This window comes from Electrophorus electricus, chromosome 16 (assembly GCF_013358815.1).
Source record: "Electrophorus electricus isolate fEleEle1 chromosome 16, fEleEle1.pri, whole genome shotgun sequence".
In the NCBI taxonomy this organism is placed as follows: domain Eukaryota; kingdom Metazoa; phylum Chordata; class Actinopteri; order Gymnotiformes; family Gymnotidae; genus Electrophorus; species Electrophorus electricus.
In genome coordinates, this window is record NC_049550.1 from 10,112,713 (window position 1) to 10,139,908 (window position 27,196).

Genomic DNA, 27,196 nt, shown 5'->3' on the forward strand with positions numbered 1-27,196 from the left:
TCTCGCTGAGGGAGGGAGGAGGGGCTGCAGGCGAAAACGAGCGGCGAAAGGCAAGTGACACGGGCAGATCTGGACACGCTTGTACTGCTACTCCTCCAGGCAGAGCACACGGATTGGAACACCCAGAGCTGAGTAGGGTGGAAGAGTCGGAGCACAGCACTCGCGCTTGGGACAGCAGGGGAGACCAGCCCCATCCTTACCTTCACTTTTCCTCCCCTTTCGCTCTGTTTGTGGACGATGGAATTTTAATCATGTGGAAGGTGAGTGGAATCCAAGCCGCAGAGGTGGCAGCGCTCCTGAGTGTGTGCTTGGCGTTAATGGCAGGGCATGTGCATGTGCTACCAAGCGTTTGACTGTAGAAAACGTGCCAGTGAGAAGGGCATTATATGGCTGCACAACTTTGACATACTTTTCATGTACTTATGTACCTCAGTGTATCACACCCTCATAATCTTGAATGAAACCGTGCGAAACTTAGTGCACAAGTCAATGAGTTAATTCCACTTCTCAGGATAACCATAAAATTCATGCGTGCCTCACAACCAAATGGTTAATCACCAAATACCTCAAGAGTGGTGGCATCACAGGGTCAGAAATGGACGTACATTAACTTCAATAAGGTGAGGAGTGCTGGTGAGGAGTGGGAAGGGGGTGCGGTTGGGCTCTGCTGAGGGGGGATGGGGGCATGTGGAGGCATGAGTGGTGGTGGTGTTGAAGGGTGGAGATGCTCCACATGGGTGGTGCCAGGCTCCTGTGCCTCACACATTTTGGGCTGGCCTCATTTGGGCTTTTGGACAAGATGCCACTGATGACTTTCCTGCCTGGCGCCGTGCATCAGTCCCGATATGGGAGAGTGAGAGCGAGCTCCAGTCAAAGTATGTCAGCATGCATGTGGGCCTTAACTACTTAAACTCTTTTCGGTTTCAGCACTGTGGATTGAAAGACACAACGGCAGCATTGCGCAGACTGACACAGGCTTTGGCTTGCAGCAGGGATAGAGAAGACAGTGCAGTACATTACTTCGTCAGAGTGTCGCATGCTGTCACATTGGTGATGGTGATGGGAGCTGACACAGATCAAGTCTCGATCAGATGAGCTTGTCTCCACTGCTGGATGTAAAGTTTTCACAGAGTGCCACCTATTGTTAGAGTGCAGTCTGACACATGCTGCCCCAGTCTTTCATATTATTTATTTGTTTGTTTATTTATTTTCCAACTGAAGGATCCAAAAAGGACCTAATGCAGATTTACCTTCAGAGAAGGTTCATGAGTAGTTTTTTGTCCCACCCTCATGTCTCCTACTGCTGCACATCCTGGAGCCAGATAAACAGCATGCAGCAGAACCTGAGGAATTGCCTGCTGACACAGAATGATAACCCCTGGTCGTGACTTTGACCCCACGGGGGGGGCTTTCACACTGGGGCTAATTTAGGTTGGGCTGTGCAACTAGTTCTTCGTGACTTTAATCGTCACAAATATGCCCATGAAAACTGGTTCAGTTTCCGAGGAAGCTTTGCTGTTGTCAAAAACAGAGTTGGGCAGAGAAAAAAAATCCAGTAATCTTGCCAGCAGTGAAAGCCAGTGCAGGAATATTCCAAGCTCTGTAAAGCTCAAGATGATCAAGAACCTCTAATTCTGCTTTGGACAATTTCCAGCAGGAAATGTGTCACATCTTACCCTCCCCAGCACACACAATTTTATCCTTCTTCCATCCTCATGCGTGCCTACTTTGGTCGTCTGATAGAGGCCCATGCCGTGTTGCTGCGGCAACCCTTACAGCAGGAAAAGAGTGAGTTGCCGAGTGGTATTTTTGGCCACTTCTTGGCCAATGAGAGAGCTGTTTGGAAAAATCTGTATCAAAGTGTTACTCACGGTCCAGTGAGTTGCTCTCAGGCAGACACTGTGTCTGTGTGGTGACACAAAAAGAAACTAAGGAGTCTGTTTGGTTTAGGATATTCTTAAAAGCAGGTGGTGTTGATGTGACTTGATAAGTCACTTATTTAAGTGGTTCGTTGGCAGCTCCACTGTCTCTATGCTAGTCTGCATTTCTACCACCAGGGGTGCTCCTAAATTTTTTCTCTTATAGAACCTACATGAATTGGTTGGATTATATATTAAATATGAATAGCAACTGAAGAGATAAGATGACATCAAGATAGCACACTTAAAATGAGACAACTTTGCCTCCTGGCTACAAAAGTAAATGTAAGCAGAAATTCTATACTTTGACTAATGTGGAAAAGAACTAGATGTTAGATGTAAAATAGCCCTGAAGGCAGATGACCACAGAACTCTGACTCATCCGGACAGTGTTATATCAGGTAGAGAGCCTGTTCTGCAGTCTGTCACTGAACATACGCATTTACTGGCATCTGTGGACCATTCTGCAGAGCTGAATCTGAAGCAGTTTCAGTCTTCAAATTAGGGCTTGGCTATGTGAGAATGACAGGTTTGTGTAACAGTAATGACAATGTTTAAAACTGAACTACACATACTGATTTACTGAGTTACATAACTGAGGCTGCATGTGTACTGAAGAATAGGCATTTGCTCACACAATTAATTGGTATTTCAAAACATTGTAACAAAAAAAAAAGCCTTCATGTTTTCAATAACAGAATGACTCTCTGTCTACTTCCATGTCAACAGAGAATTATTCCTGGATAATTCTATCAACTTTAAATTATGTTTTTCCAAAGACATTTTGGATAAGAGGACTCTGCAGAACTCCAAGTTAGAAAAGCAAGGCCTCCGATTCCTGTTCATCGATGTCATATCATCTTATATCAGTTATTCTGCTATTTGTTTCTTTGAGTCATGCTATCCAGCACTGGAATGCATTGTTTGTTTTTTTTCTGATGTCATTTTCTGCAAATTTTCTTTTTGAGATCAGACTTGTGGTTGTGTTTATGTTCAGGGCTTGAGAACTGTGGCTGGTTTATTTCTGCAACCATATATCAATAAATCTTTATTCCTGACCTTGTATGTTGGAGCCAAAAAGACACCATAATTTGTACTTAAGCATCTGTCACTGTGGTATGCTGGCTCCTGACACAGATGGGAATGAACATCTGATGGATATGTATCACTACACAACATGATGTCACAGAGCCCAGATGTCTGTCTGTGGCATGCGTGGTGAGTTGTAAGCAAGTTCTGGAATGCTAAATTCTTTATGTCCTGAGGTTTGCCCTTGGTTGTATTGCTTTAGGATTTGCCTTGTCATAGCAGGAAAGGCCTTTTTACACTGATTGGAGACTGCATCCAGGGTTGCGTCCTCTGAAAGGATGTTTAAAAGGGACTGATGAAATGTACATAGTTTTCCATTTACCCCAAATGGTTAGGGCATGCAGTTTGCATAGTAATTGTTGGGGGGTATTTGCTTCTATTGTTATTAACATTAGCCTCTATAGGACAATAAAGAGGGTATCTTCGGACACTAAACAAGCTTTGGCTGATGGGCTACATTTTAGATAAGTGGAAAATTTGTTGAAATTTCATTTTTGGCTGAGCTATCACTTGAAGGCCTGGGTTTGATTATAGCACGCAGATCATCTTAACAGGCAGGCCTACCACTAAGAACCTCTACTGGACTGAGCTTCACTGCTCGAGTGCTCTGTCTCCCATTAAAAACCTCTAACAGACTGAGCCTCACTGTTGGAGTGCTGGGTTTCCCACTAAAAACCTCTACTGGATGGAGCGACACTGCTGGAGTGCTGGGTTTCCCACTTTGTGCTGAGAATTTCTGGATGATGCTTTTCAGAAACAGACACTGCTCACTTCAGAGCACTTGTTTGACATGTGGCCTGTGACTTGGTTGAAGCTTGAGTCATTGGTTTGTTCTGGGTTTATGCCAGCTAATAACCGGTGCTCTCTTCTTCATTGTTAACCCACCAAGTCCAAGGAAGAGATAGCATGTGTGTAATTTGAGTGGTTGTGGCATTTGCAGTTTACAGACCATAATGGTATTTGCAGCTCACTCACATACATACATTTTAGCCACTGCCTGTAGATAACTGGTAGCCACTAATTCTAAGATGGCTGACTAGTGGAGGCCCCTAAGCTAAAGCTTCCTTCTGCCTGAAAGTAACAGATGGTTTCAATATCAAATGGCATTATGACTCTGCCACATAATATAGCAACAGCATCTGTGAGAAATAGCATCATTGAAACTTTTCACATCAGAATATTTGTTAAACATATCAAGCCAGTGATTCAGTATGATCCACAGTCACAGTCTGGTTTGATTAACTGGAGTTATTGGTATGTGCGAATGAAATGTGTAATGTTGGAGTACATTAGAGGTATGAAAGGTGGTTTCAGTTCATCATTGACCTCATGTGTAAACAGATGCTATGAGACATGGTGTCATTTCAGCACTTACCTTATTATGTGTAAATAGGCGCTATTAGACATAATATCATTAGCTTTGAATATCTGGCTAATGTCAGAACATCCTAATAATGGGTGTGCACACACTAGCATAAACACAGACACCATGCACACCTACAACAAATTTATATTCACATACACATAAACTCACGACCATAAGCATGCACCCAATGCACACACACCACACACTCAGACACAGATTCACACATCTACATATCCACACTGACCACACATAGCACACACACTCCAATTCAGCAATCCCTTAGTGTCTAAATATCCACCAATTCCTCAGCATCAAATCTCAATGTTCCTATTGATATGTAGGTCAAGCATGCGGAGCAGGTTTGGGTGTAGCTGCAAACGCTGAGGGGACTAGATCTGCCAGATTAGGTTTTCAGTCTAATCTGGTCTGCCTCACACCCAGCCTAAAATCAGCAGCCAGTCTGGTTGAGCACAACGAGCATGCTCAGTTGATGCTAATTCAGACATGAAAGGGCCTTGATTGGTCACAGGAGTGTGGGAGGATTACGGGATGTGGAGAAGAGGCTTCTGCCTGTGACGAGCTGGGGGGATTTGGGTTTTTGGGGGGAGATGACAAATATCCAAAATGGGTAAGTGACCCCAAATGGCAAACAAATGCAGAAAAAGGAGGAGAACCAGTTGATAATGGCCATCATTAGCGAAGACATCATATGATAGGGTCCTTCACAACTATTCTCAGTTCTTACCGTAGGACAGTTAGCAAAGATTTACAGCTAGAGATTCAAGGGGGAATGTGCTGTGACAGCAAAACAAACAATATGAAGGTGTCTAACTTCAGACAGATATGCTGCAAGTTGATTTGGGCTGTTAAGTCTTTGAGGTCTGATTACACATGCCCTTTGTTGGCATTAAGGTTAAGATCGTCTACTTTTTAATCCAGTAAGAGTTCATTTAACGTGTTTGCAGATATTAGGGGTGTTAAACATTATCCTGATTAAGGTGTTGCTATGTATGCTTAATTATTCCACATATTCCATTATACCACTGAGGTGACACTAGGACGTCACAAAGCCTCTGTCCCTGCACCAACCCTCCTGTGCTACCTACAGCCATTCCACAAAATGGCCATAAATATTTCATTTTCCAGGATGATTTGATTTTCTATGTTGCCATCTGTGTACAGCTGTACGCAGTTTCTTTTGTTACAAGTGGCCTGGCTTCATTTTGGAAGCGAAACCTCCGTACGTGTGAATGCGCGCTGATGTTAGGTCAGTGTCTTTGACCTACTTTGAGCGCTACACTCCGCTGTACGCCACAGCCGCTTACATCAAATAAACGAATCGGAAGGGCAGTTTCCTTCAGTTTCGAGACGAGACGCTCTGTGCTGTTTTTATTACATAAGTTCCCCAGGGTTGCGACGCGATGATTGTTTTGCTTACACACTTATATAACAGCATTTGCTTTGGCCCGTATCGGTTTTGTTTCATGCTAGCAAATTAATTTAGGTAACAACAAATACCCCTTTAAATTAATTAGCTGCATTCATATCTGTCACTGAAGTGGAACATTTTAAAATTATTTCAAGGAGTGAGTTTAATTAGCTAATTTAAAAGCAAATGCGTTTGAAATATTCCGTGTTTGTAGTTTATGTGTGATGCTTTATCAAAACTATTTGCATCTTGTATGCTTGTATTAAGGACTCCCCCTAGTGGTTACTTCATGAGCTTTCCAGCTAAATGCTATCATTTAAGCAGTTTGATAATTTATGTAATTATCTTTTTACTCCATAAAAAGATTATGGAGTATGCAGAAATAAAGACATTGTCTTACCTTTTGCTTACAGCGAAATACAGAGTCAAAAATGTGTCTCCGTATTTAAAGGCGGTTTTATACATTCTGATCGTTTTACACTCGCTTCCGTCCTACTCTTTAGCTATCACACTCATGACATTTCGTAAGGGGAAAGATTAAGTGCTGATTCTTTACTGAGCTGATCCAACCGTAAATGCATTGGGGAATCCAAATCTCTACTCTCTGGAATACAGGAAAGATTAATGACACAATGCAACTCTAGGGCACCAGAGATTAGACCAAAACTGAAGTGGTTTTACAGTTGATTAATCGGACCAGGTAAGATATGCAGCGCCGTTATGATTTCACTAAAAGAATTCCTGCTCTCCTGTCACAAGTCAGGCGCAGTAAAAACGCTATAAATAACACACCACCTGGCTGCTAATAGAAGAGGATAAATATTTTTCATGTAATTTCCTGCCAATTTTCACTTTTTCTCCCCACGCACTGCATCCCACTTTAATTAATAGATTGTAAGTGAGAATAAACTGCGACACATGGCTCTAGTGACCTGCTCTCCGCATAAAGACCTGCAGCAGATGCGGCTCCCTTCCTGCGTCGCCTCTAGAGCGGGAGCAGTGAACTCTGACTCAAGGTTTGGCCATCCATATCCCCGAATGTCCTTCAGAAGCCGCGATTCTCCCGCGGTAGCAGGCATGACCCGCGTCCAGCAGAGTGCGTAATTGTGTATGGTGTTCAGAGGATACGGTCAATTCCAGGCCATCTACAAAGTTCCCTCAAGGTTAATACTCCTTGGGGCTCATATTGTTTTGTTGCCTTTTTTTCCTCTGTGGAGCAAGACAACTGAGCATGTGTAGCGTCTCAGGAGAAAATTGTGGGGGTTTTTTTGTTTAGTTTTTAAAAATGTTTTTGTTGTCGTTTTGTATTGTTTTTCCTGGCTCATGTTAAATTGTTGCCTGTGTAAACGGTTTATCTCCAGGCTCGCCATGAACAAACAATGTTTTTTTGTTTGTTTGTTTGTTTTTTACTTGTAACTGTAATGCAGGGTTCAATTTAATTACAAGAAACTGCTCAGCACAAGTTTTGTATTACTGAACAAGGTCAGAACTTGTCTTGTCACCTGCATTTAATCTATGTTTCGTCTTAAATTACAAGCATATTTAGTGTACATGTTGCGTACAAGGTGAGGTAAGGTCACGTGTGCAATGCATCTTCGAATGCATCGAGCTTTGGTCTTCTCAACATTATGCAATGCTTAAAATAACTCACTAAATGACTCACCAAAACAGTGCCTACCGATTACAAAGTCAGTTTCTGTACCTCTCTTGATATTTCCAAATAATTATTTTGCTAATAGGGTAATGCATGGCTACCAGAGGCTTTTAGAAGCAAACAAAGTTCTAATAAGGTTCTTATAAACCAACAAATCAACAAATCTCTCTCTCTCTCTCTCTCTCTCTCTCTCTCTCTCTCTCTCTCTCTCTCTCTCTCTCTCTCTTTCTGTGTGTGTGTGTGTGTGATTTCAGGCTGATTCCTCAGCCACTGCACACCACCAGTTCAGCCCAACACCACTGTTCATGCTGGCAACCTTTCAATAAATTCCTATTTAACTGCAAAATCCCCAACACAGGAAAACCGTGTGTGTGTGTGTGTGTGTGAGTGTATGTGTGCCAACATACATTACTGCTGTTTTTTCTCTCTCCCACCAGCTCCCTCATTCACGCACAGTGGGCAACTCTTTCCTCCTCTCTCTAATCTTTACCTTGGGAGAAATCCCCCAGAGCCCCACTGCGTGTGAGTGGACTGGACTCAATGCTGACCACATGCTTCCGGCTCATTTCGCTCTGGCGCTCTGTCCTATCTCCCCTGTTCCCAGCCTGCCCCACCCCTGTGCTTGAGTTACAGCGTGCAGGAAACTGACTTTCCTGGAATTGTCAGGGTTAAAGCTCCCCCCCCCTTAGAGCACGTCAAAGCGAGAAACACACCATGGGAGACACCACTAGCGTCCTGCTTTCCAAAGCCAGGTTTCCAGAAGGGGGAGTCGGAGAAGGGTGGTAGGAGTGGGGGTTTGAAATGATGCAGATTTGTTCCGCTGCCCAAGATGACACTGTATGCACAAGGGTGCGTGATGAGCCTTTCTCTGCTTGCTCGATTCGGCTTGTTGGTCTTTATCGTCAGGAGAGATGTCTCCACTGTGCAGTCTGGGACAAAATCCATTGGTGGGTACTTGCGAAACAGTGTGAAGAGTGTGTATGTGCATGAGTTTATGAGTCTGCAAACGGATGTGCGTCCGCAGGACAGAGAGCAAATAATGTTGCCTGTGTGCCTTTAGTTGGTGGTGAATTATGAATGTACTGTAACTAAATATATTAAGACTGCATTTTGTACATGGACTGCACCCTTTGTCACCTCAGATAACCATGTTTTTATAGATGTACAAATACTTTTTTTATGTATTTTCAGAGTAGCTGAGATTCATTTCTTGGTATTATTAAAATAGAATTTAAAGTCATGGGAACAGTGTTTTAGATAAACATTTTCTCAAGTAGTGGATTGTAGAAGTGTTCATATTTAGTATAATTATGAAATGATTTTCATTTTCGTTTCATTTTAATTTTTCATGTAATTTTATATATTTTATTTAAATTCAATTTTTACATTTAAAATTTTATTTAAAAGTGTAATTGAAGATGTGATGTGTTAGATTCAATACAATGCATTTAGAGTCCTTGGTTTATCTTTTTTAAGAGAGTGCATCACCCTGGGCCAAAATCCTAAAGGGTGGGATTCCTCTGCTGGGATGTACGTCATTGACGGTAGCTTAGTCTCCATAAATAATGGCGTCTGCCTGCCGTCCACTGATATCACATCAAGATGCTTCTTATACACTACTACACTACTAATGAATGAAGTAATAGCAATGAATAAATGACAGCATCTCTTAATGATATTACACAAGAATAAACAGTCAAAAGTTCTCTTTCAAAAGGAAAGGTCTGAAGAAATCACCGTAAGCAGTGAAAAAGGGTAAGATGACTATAGAAGGCAACAGATGCCCATGAGACAAAGAACCTAATGTCACGCAGATAAAGAGAGGAAGTGTCACAGATAGACAAGATCTGTGTTTTGGCTTGTCTAGGAAATCCTTGAAATTTACTGTTATGCAGGCTGCATGTATGTTTGCTAGTAATGCCCTTTGATAATAAAAGCTTGTTTGCAAGTTCATCTTTGAAAAGTTTGTTGTTAATGAAAGAAAGCGAAAAAGATATAAAACTTTTCATAATACCAATGTTGCAGTTTGGCAGTCTGAAATGAGAAAAATGTACTTTAAACCCGCAGGATATGAATTAGTAAAACTGTATCTTACTGAAGTGGAAAAACTGAAAAACATGATATACGTTTGAAAGCATGTTTTTCTCGTTTGAATTGACATTGAAAAGTCAGACTGTAGAAGAGCCAGTGTAACACACTGAAGATTATAGGATGTACTATGACAGAGGGGGACAGTGGTACAGTGAAAGCCTTGTGTTGTTGATTTCCAACACATCATGCTGTGAAAATGATGTAGCAGGGGGCTGGTGTGTCAGCTATGTCTTTCTCTAGTTCTATCTGACAACCCCAAGCTGGTTTAATCTAATTCCTCCACATCTTCTCTATGTGCCCCCCTCCCCACAATTGTAGATAGCTCCCCAGCTTCCCTGGTTTCCGCTGATGCCCTCCCCGTGTCGTTCCTCCTGAAAGGATGGACGTATTGGAGTCGGAGCTGACCTGCCCGATCTGCCTGGAGTTGTTTGAGGACCCGCTGCTGCTGCCCTGTGCCCACAGCCTGTGCTTCAACTGTGCCCACCGCATCCTGGTCTCGCACTGCACCTCCAGCGAGCCCGCGGAGTCCCTCGGCGCTTTCCAGTGCCCTACCTGCCGCTATGTCATCGCGCTGAGCCCACACCGCGGCCTGGACGGACTCAAGCGCAACGTCACCCTGCAGAACATCATTGACCGTGTCCAGAGGGCATCATCTTCCGCCACACTCCTGCTGCCCACCGTAGTGCCTGACTCTCCGCCCCTATCAACAACGCCAACATCGACCACCGGCATGACGACGGCCGTGCCCTCCCCTGAGCCCATCCAGTGCCAGTTTTGCGAGCAGGATCCACCACAGGATGCCATAAAGACCTGCGTCACCTGTGAGGTGTCGTACTGTGAGGAGTGTCTGCGTGCCACGCACCCCAACAAGAAGCCCTTCACCGGGCACCGCCTGATGGAGCCGCTGCCTGACTCACATCTCCGTGGCCTGCAGTGCCTCGAACATGATGAAGAGAAGGTCAACATGTACTGTGTGACGGACGAACAGCTCATCTGCTCTCTCTGCAAACTGGTGGGCCGCCACCGTGACCACCAGGTGGCAGCGCTGAGTGAGCGCTACGAGAAGCTGAAGGTACATTCACCGCCACTTCAAATTGGGGCATTTGTATTTTTTAATGAGAATATTGGTTAGAATTCACGATTTTAATAGGGGTGCTGCTAACATGCCTTAGCCATGCCTTAGCCATGTCCACAGCTATGCCAGTACATTTGAGAGAATACAGCAGTCAGCACAAAAATGACTGCTGCACTGGGCCAGAATGGAGTCGTCCAAGGATGGAGAAGCACAGGACCCAAACCCCAGACAGAGCAAGATGAGAAAATGTATGCAATGACCAGATGGTCAGTATCTGCACAGGCAGAAAATCAGAGAGCAGGAGAATAATGTGGAGCTGAACTTTTTAGGGGCTCTTTCTTGAAATAAGAAGGAAAAATAAAATCTCTGTCAAAGTGAATGCAGCACAGTTTTAAGGCTTGAACCATCCACAGTTTTAAGGCTTCTGAACCATGCACCCTGACACATCTTGCCAGAATTGACCTTCTCCTGTGGCTGTTTTCCAATTTGTTCATTTTTAACTCACTATAGAATCAAAATCGCATTAGCGTGAAGTCAGTTACTCATCATTATGCACTCATATTAATCATGGTAGCAAGATACAAGGTGCATGAGCACAAAAGCCCCAGGGCTTAATTTTCCATTCTTGCTGCTCATGATAAAATGGCCCACCTCCCAGCCTCATTAGAAAAGGTGAAAAAAGAAAAGAAAACCAGGGAAAGCTGAAGCTCTTTGTGGTGTTTGAGGTTAAGGAGCTCTAATTGCTCTCCCCTCAGTGAGCACAATTAATTGAGCATAGCTGTGTAAGTGGGCAGCCCACCTGGGAAATGCTCCCCCCCCCCCCCCCAGATCTCTAAATAGAGCTGAGCCTGGCTGTTAAGCCTGCAGCCGGACTCCTAAGGCAGGAGTTGTTGTTGGAACAGTATCCTAGAGGCTTGACTTGAATTTTTTTTTTTTTCTTGAGTTGTTAGTCCCCAGGTAGCAGAAACATATTTATTACCCCCACTGTTACAATAGCTGATATTAGTTACTTTAATGTTGTCAAAGCATTATTGAGTTTTCAAGTAATAAGCCATTGCTAGGCTAATCTGGAGCTCAGTAAAGAAAAAAAAATTAAGGGAAATCCAATTTCCTGAGCTTATAATTGTAACTTTTAGCACCACCTTTCCCTGTGCAGTCAGCAATATATACAAACACAACTTCCACAGCTCGGCCTTGTTGAGATGTTATTACAATGTAGTTTGGAGAGGAAGGAAACCAAAAGGAAATGGCTGAAATAGCATGGTCTCTTCTAGGAGGTCTAAGTGTCTGGGCCAAAGGCTTCTGAGGCACTAATCCTGAAATAGCCATTAAATATTTTTTTTAGTTCAATAATAACCATCCAAAGTTGACAGCTGACAGAGGCAATAGTAATGCTGAAAGTGTGAAATGAAGGTGGGCTGCACCTTTGTTCCGGGCCTGAAACTCCATTGCAAATGAACAGGTTAAATATTTACCTGTTCTTGTAAGAACTACAGGGTAAAATATTTCAGCATTCCAACTGGCATTATACATGTGTGACCTTGATGATGAAGACAAGGGGGACACTGACTGAAGTGTGATGGTGATTGCACTCTGCCTGGATTACAGTTTTAGAATTAACCCTCCAAAAAAGGAATGGAAGCGTGCTTTAATAAAACATTACATCAACATTAATATAAACTTGACTTTTTAAGTAAGACGGAAAAATTGTCGTCAGCGATATAATGTCATATCGGAGGGTGGTGTGTGTTAGGCAGGAAAAGAGAAATTAACACAGTGGAAAAATAAAACTGGAGGACAGCTCTCTAACCATCTGGCTCAGCTCCAGTTCAAGTTTAGGATAAAAGCTTCCTTCCTAATGGACACACACACACACACACACACACACACACACACACACACACACACACACACTCACACACAAACACACACACACACACACACACTCACACATACACACACACACTCTCTCACACACACAATGAAAATGTCTGTAATTCTGATCCTTCTATGTGAAGTCATCACTGTGAAAAAGGTAACAATGTGTAGATTATTTAAGGGCTCCTTAGGTCATGTTTTGCAGGTTTACAGCTTCACACACTGGTTCCTATCAGCTTTTTCTCTGTCTAAATAAACTCATGATTTCCTTTCATTATTGTTCATGATTGATCCTGCCTCTCTCTCTCTCTCTCTCTCTCTCTCTCTCTCTCTCTCTCTCTCTTTCTTTCACTCTCTCTCTCACTCTCTCTCTGTATGTCTGTCTCACTCTCTGTAAGCTATCTTAGATGCTGTGCATTGCTCAACACAGCTTCTCTCAATCTGTAAACACAATCACAGTGTTTATCCCAGTGAAAGACGGCTGGGTAGTATTAGAGGTCCAGACGGAGAATGTGAACCACATGGAACTCACTCTCAACAGGGAGGAAAGTGGACAGATGAAGTCATAAAGGAGAGCACCCCTGTGCCCCTTACCAAAAACAGCAAAACTGGGAACTGCATGGGAGGGGTGAGATAAGTACAAAAATGTTATCAGCTAAGGGAAACAGACATCACTCAGAGCAAGGTGGGACTGGGGCACTTTAATATGCTAATGTTATGTGGAGCTCACTCAAAGTGAAAAAGTGAAAAAAAAAGAGTGAGCTGTTACAGCTATAGAACAAAGCCAATGTTCACACCACAGATAAAGGCTACATTCACATTACAAACCACATTGTTCAGTTTGGATTTTTTTGCTCAGATTGGATTTACTTATCTTGATGGTTGACAATTGCAAGTGATCTATCTGTAATTTGAATGCATCTGTACTCTGAAACAGCATGCACAAATCACTGTGTCACAAACAACAAAAACCATATTTGTGAGATGACTCATGATATTTAAACTGCAAAATGGATATGCTAGTATCAGAGCACTGCATTTTGTTCTGGAGGAGGGCAAACTGTAAATGATCAGGTCAAGAAAGCAAAAGAAAAAAAGCCAGATGAATAGCTTTTGCTCTTTTCACAGCTGTTACTCTCCTATGTTGTTGTTTTGATGAAATAGGCAAAAAAACCCCACACAAATTCCAACCTGACTCATGGACATTCCCATATGAGATTTATTTGGTCTGGTGTTCTGGATATATACAACATGTGTATTACTAAATGTCCTGGTGACTGCATTTGTTTTAGGCCATTATCTATCTATCTATCTATCTATCTATCTATCTATCTATCTATCTATCTATCTATCTATCTATCTATCTATCTATCTATCTATCTATCTATCTATCTATCTATCTATCTATCTATCTATCTTAACTCCTAGGGGTTTGGATGGGCCATTTCACATGGCAACTTAAAGGCTCCGAGTAATGGTTAATTATTAACTTCTCTTGTAAAGTTGCTTTGTCAGATAAACAGGCAAATTTTTTTCACAACTTGACAAAGCTTATAATGTCTGGCCAGCTGAAAACTAATGTTCACTAAAAAATTGAAGTCATAATACATTTTGCCTTTGAAGTGCTACATTGTTGAAGAATTTTTACTTCACTAAAATAAATCTCCTTTCACCTTCACTGAATCCTACTACGTCACTGATCCCAAATGTCTACTTGTAATAATTTAGGTAAATTGTCTTCACATATCAACTTACAGTGCATGAAAAATGTATTATTATTAATATAGTGTAACACGGAGTGCAAACACGAGAAGAGCTAGATTTATTAGAAGGAAGTTCAAGAGCAGGTTCGGTAGAATAGTCCGGAGTCATAGCACACAAGATGAGAACAAGAAAACCTGATTAAAAGAAAGCAAAATATGCAGACTGAAGGGACAAATAGAGGGACAAGCTAACAGAGAGAGAAACGGGATACAGAAAAGAGGTGGGAAAAACTCACAGGCAACAAAGAAGAACATAGAGCACGTGCTGTATGAAATGATGACCAGCAACATAACAGGAAACACAGGATTTAAATATACTGCCTAACAAATGAAAAACAAGGAACAGGTGAAACTAATGACAGGTGGGAAAAACCAAACGTTGGGCATAACAAAAAGAATCAAAACAAAAGAGCACATGGAAACAAAAACCAGGAAGAAAAACGAAAAGAAAAGGCAAGGCAGGTGTTGCTGAGGGAACCGTGATGCCAGGGGTCATTCGTGAAATATAATTTAATATTTCATTTGGCAGAATAGTGTAAAAGGTACATATCTCCATTCTACCTACATTACAGAATTACTTTATTGATCACATTTGATTATTAGGGAATGATACAATGGATGTGTAGGAGCATACCAAGTAAGAACTGGTCCTGACTGTCCTTGATGACCTCAAAAATCAGAAGGAGAGTGTCTCAGCATGCTTTTGCAAAATGCATCACAATATCCTTCCCAATATGAATAACTATTTTTAGCATCACTGTTGATGTTATGGAATTCAGAGCAATCTCAGATCATCCTGGCATTAGGATTTGTCCATTAGTGGGTGTGCTCCTGGCCTCAGGCTGTTCATACTGGACAATAAGAAAATGGCCTGCAAAATAAAGGATACAGTTATTGTTTGTTTCTGGGCAAGAACAACCATCAGCCTTTGATATCTTCCATAAAGGCCACCATGTTTCATAGGGAGATGGGAAGTCAGAGGAGGGCTATTGCTCAATTTGTTGGTTGAGTGCATCATTTATTTATTTATGTACTGTGAGAGTCCCTATCCCTGTTCTAATGGATTCTGTTGAGCCTGTCAGGATCTGAGGTCACAGACAAATCCTCATGCCAGTATCGGGCAGAAAGACCATGCCCGGAGGTCAATGGTTCAAACTACAAAAAACTGAGTGACAAGCCTTTGTAAAGGGAAAGTGTGGGGCAATTTATTTGCCCACTGTCCTCCTGGAAAGGCAGTTCTAATTTTAGTTTGTTTCTTGGTTTTGCGCTTTGACATTTTTCTCTTAGGCTTTAAAGTATGGTAGGTCATTTGTTTTTCAATGTTTTAGGGAATGGCATGCCCATAAGATCTCCTTTCTTTACAGTGTATTACATTTGTTTTGTTTTTGCTCTGTTTTGCAGCAAACATTGGACTCTAACCTCAGCAATCTGATTAAGAGGAACAATGAATTAGAATCACTGATGGGGAAATTGATTCAGACCTGCCAAAATGTGGAGGTGAGTGTTTTCTGTTGTCCTATATCTGAATCTAACAATATAATATTGAATTTACAATATTTGATATATAATGGTATTTATATGGCAACAGAATAGAAATTAACAGGTGATGTAGTTATGTCCACTACAATATAACTAATATGACGAAATCTTCCCTGACTGAATTTGACCGATCTTTCCTTTTCAAATCTATTTTGTTTCTATTTCAATTCAAATCTAGTAATTATAATAAACCCAAGAATAGATACACATTTATTCAGTCTCTAATACTATATTGAAAATATACTGTTGATACTGTTAATATAATTTATAGCATATATTTGATATCTGCATGACCTAGAAATCTCTATCTTAGTCAGATTATTTCAGTGTGTGCATTTGTGCCTCACTCTAGTTTAAAATAGAAGCAAAAGAGAGGACTAAGACCATAACCTTATGATTAAAAACATTTACATATAAAGCTAACATGTAAAACACTAATCAGACAAGCAATGTGTAGATTTATTTAAGAAGTATTTATTTTATTACTTTAAAAAAATGTAAGTGTCAAACACACCGATAAGAGCAATAATTTAAAATTGCCAACATATGAGCGTAACATTCTCTACAACATGACCATTGGCCACTGAAATTCACATCTATGTATTCACCAACATTGAGCAACATTTCAAGATGTGCATTTTTATAAGCTCTCACTTAAAGTGCAATATATGTTGTTAGAATCTGTGACTTTCAAATGGATATAGTAAAACAACCCCTCCAATAGTCCTAGTCGTTGATTGCAAATTGTCGATTTAAACCTTCTGGAATATTAGCTTTGCGTTTGGTGTAGTGATGAGGAGTGAAGCCTTGTGCTGCTTTGTGTCTTACCTTCTTTATAGCAATGTTTGGTTCGCTTCTTATTTCAATACTGTGATAAGGTATTTGGCTTTGCTTATGATGACCAGCTATCCCAAAGTGTTACCTACTGCACAAACATTAGCATCTCAGCTTTTACAAAATTAGACAATGTTTAAATATGGTGATGCTAAAAAATAGTGCACAGAAGGTAGATGTGCATTTAGACCTTTCAATAGCAACCTTGATCTTTTTCTCTTTGCCTTTCCAAAGTGGCCTTTAGCCAAGCTGCTTGCCCTCTGGGTTAAATTAAATCGCTTATAGCTCTGATGAGTACCATCACATCAAAAAAAACTAAGAACATCTCTGTCAGTGGAGCCATGATCTAGAACTCGCTCATTGCTCTCACTGTGCTCAGCTCTGCGTGAGTGTATACACATATGAAAGCATGAGTTATAAGTGTTTGTATAACTAAGCAAAAGACTTCCTAGAGAAACAAGCAGAAGAGTTGCTTAGTGTCTGATGTTCTCACAGATATGTACTGCCTTTCTCTTCACACAAATAGGTTTTGTTCTGTTGGTACTGCATTTTGAGACCAGAATGTGAAAACCAGGTCATAACTGAACTGCATTTCAATATTTATTTAACAAGTCATTTTACTTTCCATCTGGGCCGTTTAAAGTGTTCCGTCTTCATTAGTATGGACCACAGGCACATGTGGGTTTCTGAGGGTTTCTGGGTCTGAGATGCTGGAAACATGAACAGCAGCACACAGAGATGTTACTGGCGACTCTGGGGCGTACAGGAGAAGGTCAGGGGACCTCATTAGTAGCGTTGAAAGACGGAGCTGCGGCTGAGTAAGTCTCTCATGCGGTAAAATCAGAGCAGACATTACGGAGGTCTCCTAAACCTCAGACAGTGCCCTGTCTCCCAGCTTTCCTCATCATTTTCCCACACCTTGCAGGGAGGCCATGATTAGGGTGATTGTGAATAGTGACTTATTCAGACCTGGCGTTTTTAGGTGATTTAAGGTTGTTTTAATTGAAAAAAAAAATGAAATAGGGCTAAAATAAGGCATTAATCAATTCTGCATAAGGAAGAGATCTTGGAGAATATTTACTTTCTACAAGGATCATTCATCTGCAATACCGGGAAAAAGCTTAAGCACTCATGACAGAATCTATAGACAACTTCTTATAATTGATCAGCTAAATGCCATAAATGAAATAAATGATCACCGTTTTTCATGGTAGAACAGAAATATTGAACTACTTTATAATATCCAAAATGTAAGGAGTATTAAAATAATATTCAGGATAATTCAAAATTGTTTTAGGAAAAATTCCAAAATTCCTCTTTTGCTTTAAGAACCTCAGCTAAGAACCTTTGTTTAACGAGTTTCAGCAGGAAAATATCCCATGGCTTTATAGACTTTTATCAGACTTGAGCTTCAGACACAAATCCCATGACTTGAGAATGACTTAAGACCTCCCTGGGTCATGGCTGCTGGTTTAGGCTTCAGAGGCTGTACCATACAAAGAAACTCACAAACACAATATTAATGTTGAGAAGAATGTAAGAAGTAGCATTATGAGAGGAAAATGTACAGGGTGATATATAAAGTACAGCAGGCCACAGACAGTGTGAGTTTGAGCCAAAAGACAACAACAAAAATAAATAAATAAATAAAACTTCCCTAAAAAGAAAGTGGCAAAAAAACACAAATATCCTTACCTGACCTCCCTGTTTTCAAAACAAGAATAAATAAAAAACAATATAAACAAAAGGCTCTTACCCCTCTAGTGTCAGTGTGGCCAAAGTACAAACAAGTCACTCTACTGAGATCCAGAAATGAAGCACTTCCATCTCATAACTCGGTCAAACAGTAAACTCGAACACAAGCAGCATCTGTCTCATCAGCTCGCGATAATTCTCAGTTGTCAAGCCACCGTGGGCCGCATGGCATCAAACACTGCAGGTCCACATGCTCACAGTTGTTATAGGCACATCCTCTGAATACTTGCCAATTGCAGCTTGCAATGGCTTAATTGCATCAGTTGTGCAATGAGGACCTACAAACAAACAGAGACTAAAGAGAAGATACCAAAACACAACAAATGAACCAAAAGGGGGCAGTGGCAGAGCCATACTACAGATATACATTATACTGCAGCGCAATAGTGCAGATGTATGGCTCACTTCACATCCATGGACATAAAACAGAAACCAAAAGCACAAATGTGTCAAGGACGTAACAATGGCCATCTCATTTAAACTCTCAGATATGATTTTGAAAGAAGTTCATCTGCATATATAAAACACCCATTGAATTATCACTGATTAGAGACAGATTAAAGCAGCAACCTGGTTTCAACCATGAAGACTAGTGTATCCATGACATCAGTGACATCTGCCTATATGCTTATCAGTGCTGTGTTTGCCAATTGCAGAATGGATTTCAGAGATTTCTTATTTCTTTTTTTTTCCAACAGGTGAACGCATTGCGACAGGAAGGCAAGCTAATGGAAGAGTGTGACCTCCTGATCAGTATAATTCAGGAGAGGAGACAGATCATCAGTGCCAAAATCAAAGAGGGCAAGGTGAAGACAATTTGTTTCCATATTCTTCCTTGTTTTTGTTGCCTAATATTACATAGTATAACTTAAATATCCACTTAGAACAATATATTTATTCACCATTCTCAATTTTATACTTCTAAAAAGTTTATGAGACATTTTTACTACTTTTTCTCTCTATATAGTATAGTACACAGTTTCAGAGAGAAACAAGTCATTTTAGACAGAAGTCCTTCATCAGCTATGCAAGCAAAGTGCTTTTCCATATATATATTTATTTTCTCCTGTATTACATTTCATATACAGTACTGTACAAGTTTTATGCAGGTGTGAAAAATGACCAAAAGGGAAATCTAAATATTTGGTGTGACCACCCTTTGCTTTCAAAGCAGCGTCAGTTCTTTTAGGTACACTTACACAACATCAGGGATTTTGAAGGACTATTGCCTGGTGTATGATTATCCAATTATATCAAACAGGTGATAATGATCATCATTTTCATATGTAGGTTGGAACAGAGTCTGAAACAGAAACAACTGTGTAGGAGGCTTAAAACTGCATAAGGAACAGCCACACTCTGCTGCAAAGGTTGTGGAAGGCAGTTTTATGTCACAGGTCATACATCACAACAAGACTGAAGGTACTTATACTGCATCAGCAAGGTCTCTTTCAGGCAAAGATATCAAAGCCGACTGGGGTTTCAAGGTGTGCTGTAGAAGCTCTTTTGAAGAAGCACAAAGAAACAGACAATGCTGAGGACCATAGACACAGGAAACTTGAAAGAGACATCAAGATGAAAGACATCATGCTTACTTCCCTTCGAAATTGACAGATGTCCAGAAGTGCCATCAGTTTGGAACTAGCAAAAGCCAGTGGGACCCAGATACACCCATCTACTGTTCAGAGAGGTCTGGCCAGAAGTGGTCTTCATGGAAGAATTGCGGCCAGAGTGTCATACCTTTTACATGGAAACAAGCGACTCAACTATGTATGAAGACATGGAAACTGCAGTGCAGAAAAATGTGATGAGTCAAGAATTAAAATATTTGGCTATAACAGAAGGCAGTTTGTTCACTGAAGGGCTGGGGAGCAGTACAATAATGAGTGTCTGAAAGCAACAGTGAAGCATGGTGGAGGTTCCTTGCAAAGTTGGGGCTTCATGTCAGCAAATGGAGTTTGGGATTTGGTCAGGATTAATGGTGTCCTCAATGCTGAGAAATACAGGCATTAGGGAGGCATCTCATTGGCTCGAAATGTATTCTGCAGCAGGACGATGACCCAAAACATACAGCCAATGTCATTAAGAACTATCTTCAGTGTAAAGAAAAAAAGGAGCCCTGGAAGTGATGGTATGACCCCCACAGAACCCTTATCTCAACATCATAGATTTTGTCTGGGATTACATAGAGAGACAGAAGGATTTGAGCAAGCCTACCTCCACATAAAATCTGTGGTTATTCTCAATGATGTTTGGAACAACCTCCCTGCTGAGTTCTTCAAATACTGTGTGCAACTGTACCTAGCAGAAATTAGGCCGTTTTGAAGGCAAAGGGTTGTCACATCAAATATTGATTTGATTTAGATCAATATGTGTTTATTCATCTTGCATTTTGTTAATTTTGTTAATTTCTATTTTAGAAAGCATTCTTACTCTGCAGCATTTGTTTTCCACACCTGCCTATTTCAACAGTACTGTGCATCTATAGCTTTAGTGATATGGGCTATATGTCACCAGGGATAGATCCTGTGTGGGGATTTATATGAGATGTAGGAATCTACAAAGGGAAAAAAACTATATAACTAACCAAACAAAAATTACATATGTAGTTATAATCATAGTTGCCAAGATGAAAAGTAAAAGTGGACAAAAGGTTAACCACTAAAGCACTGAAATCTCATGGCCCAGCCTAGCACTATAAATGTGATGCTACTAGCACCTTGACCTAAATCCCTCCAAATCTCTCTTCCTGCATGTAAACGACAGTTCACTTTTACCTTATGATGTCATATAGAAGTAAACTTCACTTTGATAACATATGGTACATGAATGTTTATGTCTACGTTCCATATATTTGGGCAGTAACTTTTTTACATCATTAGACTGCTGTCATTACTAGTTTACAACTCAACATTTGTTGCCCTCAGACAGTGCGAATGCGCAAACTGGCACACCAGATCGCCAACTGCAAGCAGTGCATCGAACGTTCCTCTGCCCTCATCACTCAGGCAGACCAGACACTGAAGGAGAGCGACCACGCCCGCTTCCTTCAGACGGCCAAGAACATCTCTGAGCGGTGAGCAAGCCAAGTGCCTGCAGGGCTGCTGGTCTGCTCACAACCTCACGGTGCTCCAAGTCTTGATAACTGTCCTAGAAAAAAAAGGACAGTCAGGCCAACATCAACCTTCATAGCCGGCTATTAAAGACAAATGATACCAGTTCCATTAAATTCTGCTAATGTTTCAGAGTCTCCATGGCAACAGCATCCTCTCAGATCCTGATACCTGAGATTAATCTGACGGACACGTTCGACACCTTTGCGCTGGACTTCACCAGAGAGAAGAAACTGCTCCAAAGTCTTGATTACCTTACAGGTAATTAGAAATACATTATTTACAATTACTTTGACTGTAATTACTGTACTTTAAATCAGGTTGTATCCATGGAATTGCACCAGGAAAATAGGTGAATAATATCAACATCGTAAAGATTTAAAATCTTGCAACATCTAAGTAGTTGCACTCCAAAAATAATTAAAATAGCTTTCTTGTACTTTTCATATTAGATCAGCCATTTTTAATTTACACTACAGGAAAATGTGGGGGACAGCTCTCTAAGTCAGTCTGAACAAATCTGGCTGCGTTGTGCCTTCACTAGTCACTGTATAGTCCAGTTCTAGAAAGTGAACTTGATATGTGTGGGTGTGTCTGTCTGTGTGTATCTTAGTGTGTGTGTGTGTGTGTGTGTGTGTGTGTGTGTGTGTGTGTTTGTGTATATGTTTGGGACAGGGTGGTTAAAGCCAAATCTGTTCCAGTATCTTCACAATATATATGACACATTGCCCAAGGACAGTCAAAGAGAAAAATGAATATATCCACTATTCATTTAATAGAGAATCAATAAAGAATCTTCTGGTCAGATTGCACCAAAGACATTATAACCTTTTCTTGAATTTCAGTTCAAATATTCCAATGTAGTATATGCACCAGTAATTACAGTAATGATCTGGAAATGATGCAGCAAACAAGGAGAAATCCTTTGTGTTAGACAATGGTTATTGTCATTGTTATTGCTTGTCATGTATGTACTGTTTTACTCCTCTCCTCTAGCGCCCAGTCCCCCAGGCATCCGAGAGGAGCTGTGCACTGCCTCCTATGACACCATCACTGTGCACTGGACATCAGATGATGAGTTCTCTGTGGTCTCCTATGAGCTGCAGTATGCCATCTTCACTGGGCAGTCCAATATTGTCAGTGAGTGCAATACAAAACCTTTGAAATTGTTATGAAGGAATAAATATCAACCTATATAACGTAAGGATTAATTCAGGATCAGCACTGAGGTATTCATCATAGTGTTACAGGGTGCAGTTCGTGACATGAGGTGACTCGCTGAGTAATTTACACTCAAGTGCACCCTTGAACAGCAAGAAAAAATGAATGATCACAGTTTTTTTTTGCCTTTATGCAAAGGATTTGATTTACCTTATCCAAGACAAATGCATATCCTAATACCTCAGAGAGCTAATCCCTAAAATATGTTACACTGATTGACCCTGGGATTGAGTAGTTAGTGGCATATTTATAGTGCATGGGCTCTGTGGAAGAGATATGGTTCATTAGGTGAAGCGATGACAGCTCGCTCAGTGCTTGAGGCATGAGCCCACATGAGCCCACGTGAACTGGAAGCTGTGAGGGTTAAGTGACAGTCTTAATGATGACATAGATGACAATCTAAAATAATGACATCGATGACATTGCTTAGATGACTCTAATAAGATATTCGATGTTAATAATTTAAGTGACTATGGGTATGTCAAAGGCACTACATAAGTCTAACTTTTTACTTTTATTAAAGTAACAGGAAAAAAAACAAAAAAAAACAAGATTTCTAATTAGCTCATGTGAAACTGTGTGAGTCTCACACAGCTCCTGCTAAAGGTCATGGATAAAAGCAATTTAAGCCACAACATCAGGAGGTGGCTGTGATGAGCCCTGACTGCAAAGAGTTCCATAAATCACCTACCATCCCTCTCAAACACAGGCACTATGAGTAGGCTATATTATCTTAGAGAGTGACTTTCACTGAAACATATCATAGTGTACGACATATCATACATATCATAGTGTCAAGTTCTAACATACTCGGCATGAGGACTTATTGGGTCGCCTAGTATAACACTCACTTTCTCGCTCTCCCAGGTCTGTGCAACTCTGCTGACAGCTGGATGATTGTCCCCAACATCAAGCAGAACCACTACACAGTCCATGGCCTGCAGAGTGGCACCAAGTACATCTTCATTGTCAAGGCCATCAACCAGGCAGGCAGTCGCAGCAGTGAACCTGGAACACTGAAGACCAACAGTAAGCCCCTGCAAAGGACACACAGCCCCCTGTGCATACAGGGAACACAAGCAGAGGCTTTGCCATTACAGTGACATTAATAATAAAAAGTGCTTTTATTCTTTTTCATTGATTTTAAATTTATTAGTGGTTTGACAGACCAGATAATTACACTTAATGACATAGCTTTTTTCACAGCAAGCCCTGCTTCGAAATGAAATACCACTGTATATTGTCTTGTTGATTCTGCAGGTCAGCCATTCAAGCTTGACCCCAAGTCTGCTCACAGGAAGGTAAAAGTGTCTCATGACAATCTGACAGTGGAGCGGGATGAGGTGTCCTCAAAGAAGAGCCATGGCCAGGAGCGCTTCAGTAGCCAGAGCAGCTACGGTGTCACGGGGAATGTCTACATCGACAGTGGCCGACACTACTGGGAGGCTCTGATTGGGAGCACTTGGTGAGTTTTACAAGATGTCAGATGGAAAATGACAGATTTGGGTTACTGGATACATTATGGTAGACACAACCAAGAATGTAGACAACCCCAACAGTTAGAAATCATTATGAAAGATTTGTCACTAATCGTTAATGTTTTGTCTCAGGTACGCAGTGGGCATAGCCTACAAGTCTGCACCCAAGCATGAGTGGATTGGGAAAAACCCTTCTTCATGGGTGCTCTGTCGGTGCAACAACTCCTGGGTGGTGCGCCACAATAGCAAAGAGATGGCCATTGAGCCTTCACCTCATCTACGGCGTGTCGGGGTGCTGCTAGACTACGATGCTGGCTCACTGGCTTTCTACGATGCCGTGGGCTCCCAGCACCTCCACACCTTCCACGTGTCCTTCACCCAGCCCGTGTGCCCTGTCTTTAACATATGGAACAAATGTCTCACGGTCCTCACTGGTCTCCCCATTCCAGACCATCTGGAGGGCATGGAGCCTATCGACTGATGTCAGGGCTCACTGCTGCAACCGCAACAAGGAAGTGGATGTCTTGAGCTACTTGGAACTGCTTTCACCAGCTCTGGCTATGCTAAGCTCTAATCTGTCCCAAGCCATCATATGCATGTTGGATCATGTTTGAGCACTACATTTTGCCCTCTCTTACAGAAAATGAATGAAAGTTGACTTGAAGGAAACACTGACAGAAATTCCTTATGAACAAAGAGGTAGAGGGTCTGATAATCTCAGAAGGTCCAAGGTGTTTTTGCTTATGGTATTGTAAAACAGCAAAAATATTTAAGATAAAAACAAGATTTTTATATTAGGTATATTGGAGGACGTTTGCACATTATTGCCAACACTTTATTTATCAAAAAGGGGAATATCACATCCTAAATCAGTCTCTCAATTTGGTGCAATTATGTAATAAGCCTTCTTAGTGCAATCCTACTTCATATTCTTAAGAACACGAGTTGCTTCACTAGATTAAGAGGCAATATAACTGATAGGCAGATATAAAATGGTTAGTAATGAACTATTTTTACATCCTGAAATATATCTAAATATATACAAATGTCATTTCATGTCACTTAATACTTTTTTTAAATAAAAAAAAAATCTATGTTATGTCATTTAATATTTTGTTAGTGAAACTGTCATCTCATTATGGTGAGAAATGAAATCACAATGTCACCCCGGTCAGCAATGACAGCCTATACCTGAATTCTTTTTTCAAAAACATCTTTTAGGTTCCTGAATATGCTAAAATGAAATCAATACATGTTTGTGAGATACTAAATTATTTGACATGTTTAGAAAGTACAGCACATTGTTTTGCATTGTATTGTTTTTTTTATCAGACCATTGATGTTCAAGATACTCATGCATTGCGGAATTTGCTGTCATTTGCTTTCTATAATGTCTGCTATCATTGGCAGTGTAGGTAGAGTAGTAGAGTAGAGTAGTAGTTCAAATTACATATCAGTGTGTGTATCCTGCTATACAGATATAAAATAGTCTACATGAGCTTAAGGCTGGAGAGCTACCGTCTACCATGCGGCCTTTACATGCAGCTACACTCATCATCCATCCAGAGAGATCTGGCCACCAATCCGAAACACTTGCTTGATAGTCTATTTTAATATTTATGTTGCTTCAATAGTTGTTTGTGAGGTTTTAAAAGATGGTAAATTAATATTTTGGCCAATAGGAGGTTGAAATATTCGATAATCTATGTGGTGAAGGTTAAGCCCTTATCTCTTCATATATAAACTATCCCTGATTCCTGAGGGTAAAATGCTGTCAAAATTCCCTATTTCAAACCCTATTTTGCAAAGAAAAAATGTTTCTAGAGCTTCTATCACTGCAATTTTTGTAGCATTTGTGAAAGATGAATTAAATGTATCAATCAATTGTTGGCATCATGCTTTCACTTCATAACAGAAAACAGGACAATTTTAGTACAAATTTAGTATACACACACATAGTAAACACACTTTTTACTATTCTTATATAATGATTTTATTCACCAGGAACATGTCAGTGAAAACATCTATGTAGTTTTAGTGTATGAAGATCCTGGCTAGTCTTCAGTGGACTGTGAATTTGTAGAACGGCTTCTTATTTTTAAGACCACAAGTTTTCAAATAGGATTCAAGTTTGGAGACTAAGGTGGCTACTGTGTAAAAGGTTAATTCTGTGCTCCTGCAACCATTTTTGGGTGGATTCTGATGTATTTTTTGGATGGATTATTTTGTTGAAAAGTTCATATATTCAACTCTAAACATGCCAGCTGACAGATCAGGTATGGGCCAAAATATCTTGGTCCCTAATGTAATGAATGATGCTATCAGTTCTAACAAAAGCACAGCAAAACAGCCCCAGAGCATCAATGATCCCTCAGTCTACTGAGCACAATATGAGTCTGGTTTTCTCAGAGTTTCCTTGCATTTACCTCCATATCCAAAATGTTTCATTTTGATTTAATATGATTTTTAAAAAACAAAAACAAACAAACAAACAAACAACAACAATTGTTGGAAGATTGATGTCTGAATAAATTGTGCTACAATTTGTTGGTTTGCCATCAGTAAAGGTTTCTTTTGTGCAACCATTCCAAAGAGCTTGTTGACATGATGTTTGACATGGGGATAATTGCTTTTTGAAACATGCTAACCCCAAGATACCACAAAATTGTGAAGTTCTGAAACTGTGATACTTTCTGTGGTATCTTTCTTTGTCTTCCTCACCATCTTTCACACCATGTGTGGATGCAAAATGGAAACACCTCCTCTTCCTGGCAAACCTGCAAATGTTTCAGACCTTTGAAACATTTGCATTATCATCCTCACAGTGCTTAGAAGTATGTGTGGCTCCACATCTCTGTATAGAGAAATAATACCTGCTATTGAAGTCTTTATTTCAAACCAAACAAAATGCTGCAAGAGTCATTAATCTCCACGCACTTAGATTTGAACTAATTTTTATAACATGTGAAACACCATTTAAATACCTAGTTTT

The 27,196-nt window shown here is 40.6% G+C and overlaps 1 protein-coding gene across 3 annotated transcripts; it reads left to right on the forward strand.

Annotated features, from left to right (window-relative positions):
• LOC113578504 (E3 ubiquitin-protein ligase Midline-1) lies at positions 1-26,751 on the forward strand. Of its 3 annotated transcripts, none has more exons than XM_027011787.2 (10): positions 1-260; positions 9,867-10,620; positions 15,666-15,761; positions 19,091-19,198; positions 21,320-21,468; positions 21,639-21,766; positions 22,502-22,645; positions 23,594-23,755; positions 23,987-24,191; positions 24,337-26,751. In XM_027011787.2, the coding sequence occupies exons 2-10, from the start codon at positions 9,928-9,930 to the stop codon at positions 24,683-24,685; spliced, it is 2,034 nt and encodes a 677-aa protein (XP_026867588.2). In that variant the 5' UTR covers positions 1-260; positions 9,867-9,927; the 3' UTR covers positions 24,686-26,751. The 3 variants fall into 3 exon arrangements, with proteins under 3 accessions (XP_026867588.2, XP_026867590.2, XP_026867589.2); XM_027011789.2 differs by having other exon boundaries at positions 9,927-10,620; XM_027011788.2 differs by lacking the exon at positions 1-260 and adding an exon at positions 8,203-8,404.
• The last annotated feature ends 445 nt before the right edge of the window (positions 26,752-27,196 follow it).

What these genes read in the sequence shown, in the direction of transcription:
- LOC113578504 (XM_027011787.2), top strand. Translation starts at nt 9,928, where the DNA reads ATGGACGTATTGGAGTCGGAGCTGACCTGCCCGATCTGCCTGGAGTTG. An exon ending in CCAAAATCAAAGAGGGCAAG is followed by an intron (nt 19,199 to 21,319) that starts GTGAAGACAATT and finishes TGTTGCCCTCAG; the next exon opens with ACAGTGCGAATGCGCAAACT. An exon ending in TGGGCAGTCCAATATTGTCA is followed by an intron (nt 22,646 to 23,593) that starts GTGAGTGCAATA and finishes TCGCTCTCCCAG; the next exon opens with GTCTGTGCAACTCTGCTGAC.